The sequence below is a fragment of the Lolium rigidum genome, chromosome 7 (genome assembly GCF_022539505.1).
Source record: "Lolium rigidum isolate FL_2022 chromosome 7, APGP_CSIRO_Lrig_0.1, whole genome shotgun sequence".
NCBI lineage: Eukaryota > Viridiplantae > Streptophyta > Magnoliopsida > Poales > Poaceae > Lolium > Lolium rigidum.
This window is the reverse complement of record NC_061514.1, coordinates 81,080,804-81,087,638: the sequence shown is the minus strand read 5'-3', so window position 1 is coordinate 81,087,638 and position 6,835 is coordinate 81,080,804. Positions and strand designations below refer to the sequence as shown.

Sequence of the window (6,835 nt, the reverse complement as noted above, 5' to 3'; positions counted from 1 at the left end):
CCTATACTCTGCTTGTCGACTCAGGTAGCTCCTTTGACTTGACAACAACGCCCAAGTGTTCACAAGTACTTTTGGGAAAATGAGATTGTTTTCTACTCAAGTATGATAATGCAAAAAAAAACTGAAGTAGTTTTAAACGATTTGTTAAGGACAGACTGTTGTGATGGCCATGAAGCTGTGATAATGAGCAGTGTATATTCTACTCATATATCGAACAGCTCAAAAGATATGGTCGACTATACAGTAGTATATCTGAGCTCCAACATTAACAAATGCTATTGTGTATATATATGCTACTGGTCTGAGTTCAGTTGAATACTGTTAGCAAAGCTTGAACATGACTGGCACAAGTTGGAACATAATTATTTTTAATTATATATATTTTTGGCGCAAGTTGGAACATAAAATCGGTAGAATTCGTGTGTGAATCAGCATGGCACATGTTCTTCGTTTACTTTTCCCAGATCAAAGAGGTGACTGATACAGAATCCGTGACAGGACAGCCAGATCTGTCTTTGCGATTATTCAACTCTAAACTCTGCTGAAAGAAAATCTTTCCACCAGTTTTTGGACAGATGTTTTTCAGACTCGGTTTTCGCGGCAACTGGCATGAGCGTGCACCGGAAAAGAACAGATAGCAGGACAAAAGACCCGTACACTGACAGAGCTTTAGTTTTTCACATCCCTGTGGAAAGGTTCCCATGAACCAAGAGCAAGCATGCAACCAAGATTATCTGATCAAGTGTGGTAAAAAAAGGATTATCTGATTAAGCAAATGAGAAGAGCAGAGCCCATTTCAGATAGATAGATAATCTCCATGGTACATGAACATTTGAACCTTGTGCAGAGAGAATCCCTCTCAGAATGCAATGCTTGGGGTTCCGACCGCTGGTCTCTCCTCTTTTCTATACATACAAGATGGTAGTAAACAAGAAGGATCGATCAAACAAAAGCTACCGGGTGGGCTTGATGATTCTGACTAATTTCCTCCACAGGCACGGGTACTCTTCTCTGTTAGCAATCCCTCCGATGCAGTGCGAGAGAGAGAGAAAAAAGAACAATTAAATCAGGAGCAAAGAAACTGCCGCTAAAACCCTCTCTTCTCCCTAAATCATCTGCGGTAAGTCTAGCACGTCGGCGTCGTTGCCTTCGCCGCCGCCCTCCATGAACACCTTGAGCCAGTAGTCCATGTCGCCGTCGGACGACTTGCCGCCGCCGAAGGCGTCCTGCGGCTCCATTAGGCCGACGTCGTTGATGTCGTCGAGCGGCATCGACAGCGTCTCGGACCAGAAGCTCTCGTCGATCTGGAACTCCTCCGACTCCGAGGTGAAGCTCTCCTCCTTGACCGACACGGACCCGGAGGTCCCCGAGCTGCCGCCGTGCTCCACCGCCCCGGAGGCGACGGAGGTCGACTCGGTCACCGTCGACGAGACGGACCGCTCAGGCGAGGACACCGGCGCAGCGGCGGCGGCCTTCCTAGCCGCCTTGGCATCGCGCCTCCGCGGCGGGCCCGACGGCTTGCGCTTCTTGGGGGCGCCGGGCTGCTGCTCGTGCTGCTCCTGCTCGCTGGGCTCCAGCCGCTTCTTGAGGTGCGTGTGCCAGACGTTCTTGATCTCGTTGTCCGTCCTCCCCGGCAGCCTGGCGGCGATCGCTGACCATCTGCAAAACGGATTCCAGAGAGCTGATCAGCGCAAAGTTCAAATTTTTACAGAACAAAATAAAAATATTTATAATATTTGATCCGATCTTGAGGTGACTGATTCGATCCCCCCAACACGGCGTTTGTTTAATGGCGAGATGCGAGTGCTAGCGGCACTGAAATCAAGGAGGCGCAGCGGCTTGGCCGGAGCGGGCCAAACAAGATGGAATCTTTTTTCAAGATCTCGGGGCATCATCAGTGATGCAATTTAGCACTTGCTATTTTTTTAATTTATTTTTTGTTAGAGGAGGGACCCATGGATAACCTATTGTATAATATGCCCCCACAAGAAAAGGGAGAATAAACCTCCCTGTTTTGCAATTGAAGCAAGGAACAATGATTGATTCACTGCTCTAATTTTCGGGAGGTAAAAATGGCGAGTAGTGATTAGGGAGGGAGGAGGAAGACGACAAGGGGTAGAAAGCAGGGCGGAGCAGCACCTGTTGCCGAGCAGCTGGTGGAGCTGGATGATTGACTGCTCCTCCTCGTCGGAGAAGTTGCCGCGCTTGATGTCCGGCCGCAGGTAGTTGATCCACCGGAGCCGGCAGCTCTTGCCGCACCGGAGCAGGCCTGAAAAAGGAGAGATCTTGTTTAGTTAGCGTCCGGCCGCCGCGCCCGCCATGAGTTGGATCGATCTGAGAAGGGAGGGAGGGCACTCACCGGCTTGCTTGGGCAGCGCGCGCCAGTTGCCGTGGCCGAAGCTGGTGATGTGGGCGACGAGGATCTTGTCCTCCTCCGCCGTCCAGGGACCCCGCTTGAGCCCCATCTTCTCGCAGCACGGAGCCCTCCCCATTAAACTTCTCCTCCTCCTGCCCTGATCCACTCCCCTGAATCTCTCGGCCGGTCGGCCTCGCCGATCTGTATGAGTGCTGGATGCGCGTGGCCTGTGTGTCCTTGGGGGAGGGAGCACGGGCGAGCGAGCTTCGTGGCGCAGAGTAATGGCGGAGTCGCGGGGGTGTCCGGGTATTTATGCCTGCCGCCTGCCGTGGGGGCGGCTTTGGCCCTTTGGGGAGGAAGAAGGGAAAAACGTGCGCCAGAGGGCCAATTCTGGAGTGGATCGCACCTTCGGTGAAAGGTGGTACACCAACACGAGGGTGGTTTTTTCTTCTTATTTTTCTCTTCCATCGTCGCCTCCTTTTATCTTTGCGTTTGTTTTTCTTCTGGGCTCCACCACTGCCTCGAGAGACTATGGGGTGTAAAGGGGTCTTGATTTCTATTTTGATTTTATCATATCCTTTATCACATTTTTTTCTTCTTCCAAATATGTATGGGGAGTAATTACCGGTTACCGATTTGAATACGGATATATCGGACGTTGGATTTAAATCGAAAATACGTTAACTTCGGACCGGAAGCGAAACTAGTGGATAAATACTCTCATTTGCACGGTCGGCGGTGCTATTAACATGTAGGCGTGCTCAGCCACATGAAATTGGTAACCTACTGTGGCCAAATTGACCTGAATATCTTTTTACAAGATTAGATAATCATGTATGAAACATTCGGATAATCTTTGATTAATATTCTGCTAATCTATATCTGCATGATATTTGATATACCATATTTTCTACCGTATCTAGGCATACATTTTGTGTTCGGATATCCTTATCCTATCATTTAAAGTTGGATATGAATAACTTAAAAGGAATTTACAGCTAAATATGATGTGAACATTATCCTATCCTCTTACGACCCACGAGAGTGTGAGGTGGTGTCTAATGCTTTTTTTTCCCTCTCTAACCCGCATGTTTCTAATGCAGTAATGCTTGTTAACGGGCAAGCTATGAATTCTAAAAGAGATAAAAAAAGGCAAGCTATGATGGTTAATCGATTAATTTTAGAGACCACGATGGCTTGTCAATCTTTTGAGCTCGTGTGTATTTGAGTCGCTAGTAGTGGAAATCTAGAGGATTATGCTTGGAAAAATTTAGGAAAAGATTTATCCTACCATTGGTCAATGCGCTGGTAAAATTGATGATGAAGATACGCTCATGTATTCAGTGGGTCTAACGAATAAATACTCCATACAAATCCTAAAACCTGGATTGCCCTGTTAATTAGCTACCCGATCTTACGTGCCGTCACGAAACGCGAGGCTTGACTGAACCATTGCTTTCCTTTGTGTGACTGCTGAGTGCTAACTGATGTTGCCTTGTCAAGATGTGCATGCTACCATATTACTACTCGTAAGTGATAGGATCACAAAAATAAACACCAACGAGTGTATAAAACTCAAATAGATATACTTCTCTGAAAAAAAAACAGGTTGTTATTTTGTTTCAGTAATGTGATTAGACATTCTTCAGCTCTTACCCTGCTTTGTATATTCTTCGCGCATACATGGTATATTTGATTCGTAGGATAGCAAAAACACAGAAATATGATTGCAATGGCATGCCCAATATGTTTATACATTATTTCATATTAACCCAAATTTATTTGATTTTAGCATATAGAAAGCAGATGAATCTCAAAAAGAGGTGCAAGGTGGATGTTAGATTTCCTATAGAACCTATTGCAAAGGATTGCTTAAAAAATTACCATGAAAATTAATCCTGCAAACATGACAACACATTTTCGTTTGCTGACAACACATAAGCACCTTTTATTACACACCCAGTGTAGATTGAAGGAAATAATATTTTGGCATCGCAATGTTTTGTTCACACTTTTGGAAATTTTGCCTTGTTAAATTTTGCCCTCGTTTTTCATATTATTCAACTATAGTAAGTGATGCGTGTGTTCCCATGCAAAATGACCGAAAATGTTACTTCTATATATCTTGGTTGTTGCTTATAGTGTGATAGTTGCTCATATTTCATTACTCATTTACCCACAGCATGCTTCAAACATGACATACCCTAGGTGGAGCCATTGACCGACCCAGATCATTTACTTGAGGAAATGATGATGTAAGAAAATAAGCAAAATTATGCAAGACCTACCTTACAACCAAGAAAGCGGTGTGTGAATCATCGTGCGCTAGAAAATGCCAAATTTGCATATCCTTTTACCTATAGTGTATGGACCTTTATATGTAGAAGAAGGGCGTATCCAATAAGGACGATGAAGGAAGAAGGGCACGTCATGCGCGGCCTTCTTCCAAGTGACGTTTTCTCGAGCTTGTAGCACCACATGATAGAGTGTATGTCACCGTGAAAGATAGGATAGCGGTGGGGGTAGGGTGTATCCGTCCATCTCCTTTCGTCACTCAATAATGTTGCCTTTAATTATATAAGAAAAAAATCAATATTGTATTTAGGCCTTCTCCGTGTCTATTAATGCACTCAGCCTCGGTGTCGCCCACAACCTCTCAGGGGCGAACATTTCTGGGTGCATTGCTATACCGAAGGCCATCATGCAGGCCGAATACTATGGGATGAGACGTGCCATATGCGGCCGAATACTATGGGATGAGACGTGCCATATGCGCCACCAATTGCACTTGTCTAGAGCTCGCTAACTCTTCACCGGGGAATGATCGTTCTCCTCTAGGCGCTATCTTTCAAGAGATAATAGTGTCTACTTCAGTACTTCAGTTGGCATTCATCAAGTACCGCTTAGAATTATGTATTCATTTTTTTTGTAACAAACTGGTGCATGGGCGGCACCACGTCATGCTCGACCTTTTTCATAAGTGAGGTTGTATCGAGGTTGCGGCGCCACGTCATGCATGATCTTCTCCCCAAGTGATGTTGTCTCGACCTTGCAGCGCCACGTGTTGCATTATCTTCTTTCCCCACTACTAGGAAAAGGGCTATAGCTGCACGCAAGTGGTGCCGGCGCACCACCATAGGCATGCGCCGGTGGAACATGTTGCCGGCGCACCAAATAAGCGCCGCGCCGGCGATGGACCTATACTGCCGGCGCACAAAAAAAAATAGTGCGCCGGGGATAAAATTCGAAGAGATCTGGCTGAACAGTAAAAATCGCCTTTTCAGTTTTCGAAAAAATAATAAAAAATGATAGAAAATTCAAAAAATAAAATCCTTTGAAATGCCCATGTAATATGTGATCTAGTTTTAGTAAAAATTTGAAAATTTGAATTTCGATGTATTATGCAAAATGGCGTCATCTTTCGGTAAAACGGGATTTCTGGTTGCATACGACATCCGATGAAAAACTTTTTTATATCAAAATCGATCTACTCGAAATTTCCTATTCGAATTCAACTGCCTACGGCTGTTTGGAGAAAAAATGGATTCGTCAAATTCAAAACAGAAACAGGACTTTTTTCAGATTTAAGATTTGGGAGAAAAAAAGAAAAAAAATACCCCCGGCGCACCACCCTACTTGGTGCGCCGGCAAGTAACTCTATGGTATATATATACTCCACACCCGCTCGTGCTCCTCACTTTCACATTTTCCTTCTCTTTTCCTCCTCCTCCTCCTCCTCCTCATCTACTACATCGAGCTACTGCAGCGAGCTACTCCAGCGATCTTTACTGCACCGACGGCCATGATGGCCACCGACGGCCACAACGTCCTCCGGCCTCCTCCACCACCTCCGGCCTCCTCCACCACGTCCGGCCTCCGCCACCACGTCCAGCCTCCTCCACCACCTCCGTCCTCCGCCACCACGTCCAGCCTCCTCCACCACCTCCGACCCTCCTCCACCACCTCCGGCCTCCTCCACCAACTCCGGCCACCTCCATCAACTCCGGGCTCCCCCACCTACTCCGAGCTCCTCCACCTCCGGCCTACTCCTCCTCCTCCTACACCGATGCGATGACCTCGGGAGCTTCCGCCATCATCTCGCACCTCCCGTACCTCCTACACCGGCACGCAGACGACAACCACCGATTAGCTAGATCTAGAGCTAGATCTAGATCTAGATTTGAAATTTTTTTGTTTTCTTGTATAACCTACCGCCGGCGAACAAGACAAGTGCGCCGGGGATAACGCGAGTTACCACCGGCGCACCAACAGGTGCGCCGGCAATAAGCGATTATCACCGGCCTGTTCCCACCGGCGGGCTCTAAGTGCGCCGGCAATAGGCCTTTTCCTTGTAGTGCCCAATTGACGTATGCCATCCGAAAAGGGGGATAAGCGGGGGGGGGGGGGGATAGGGGTGCGTCCATCCATCTCCAGTTGGCACTCAATAATGTTGCATTTTATTAAAGAAAGAAAAGGTCT

The 6,835-nt window shown here is 46.8% G+C and overlaps 1 protein-coding gene across 1 annotated transcript; it reads right to left on the bottom strand.

The window, feature by feature from the left end:
- Nucleotides 1-767: 767 nt before the first annotated feature.
- LOC124676247 (transcription factor MYB4-like) lies at nt 768-2,686 on the bottom strand. The gene is made up of 3 exons (XM_047212323.1): nt 2,360-2,686; nt 2,140-2,269; nt 768-1,659 (listed from the first exon to the last, which is right to left on the bottom strand). The coding sequence occupies exons 1-3, from the start codon at nt 2,490-2,492 to the stop codon at nt 1,107-1,109; spliced, it is 816 nt and encodes a 271-aa protein (XP_047068279.1). The 5' UTR covers nt 2,493-2,686; the 3' UTR covers nt 768-1,106.
- Nucleotides 2,687-6,835: the final 4,149 nt, after the last annotated feature.

Bases quoted from the DNA above. Each gene is read 5' to 3' on its own strand.
- LOC124676247 (XM_047212323.1), bottom strand. From the start codon at position 2,492: ATGGGGAGGGCTCCGTGCTGCGAGAAGATGGGGCTCAAGCGGGGTCCC. The intron at 2,270-2,359 runs GTGAGTGCCCTC...CTCCTTTTTCAG, and splicing joins CGCGCTGCCCAAGCAAGCCG to GCCTGCTCCGGTGCGGCAAG. The intron at 1,660-2,139 runs GTGCTGCTCCGC...TCCGTTTTGCAG, and splicing joins CACCAGCTGCTCGGCAACAG to ATGGTCAGCGATCGCCGCCA.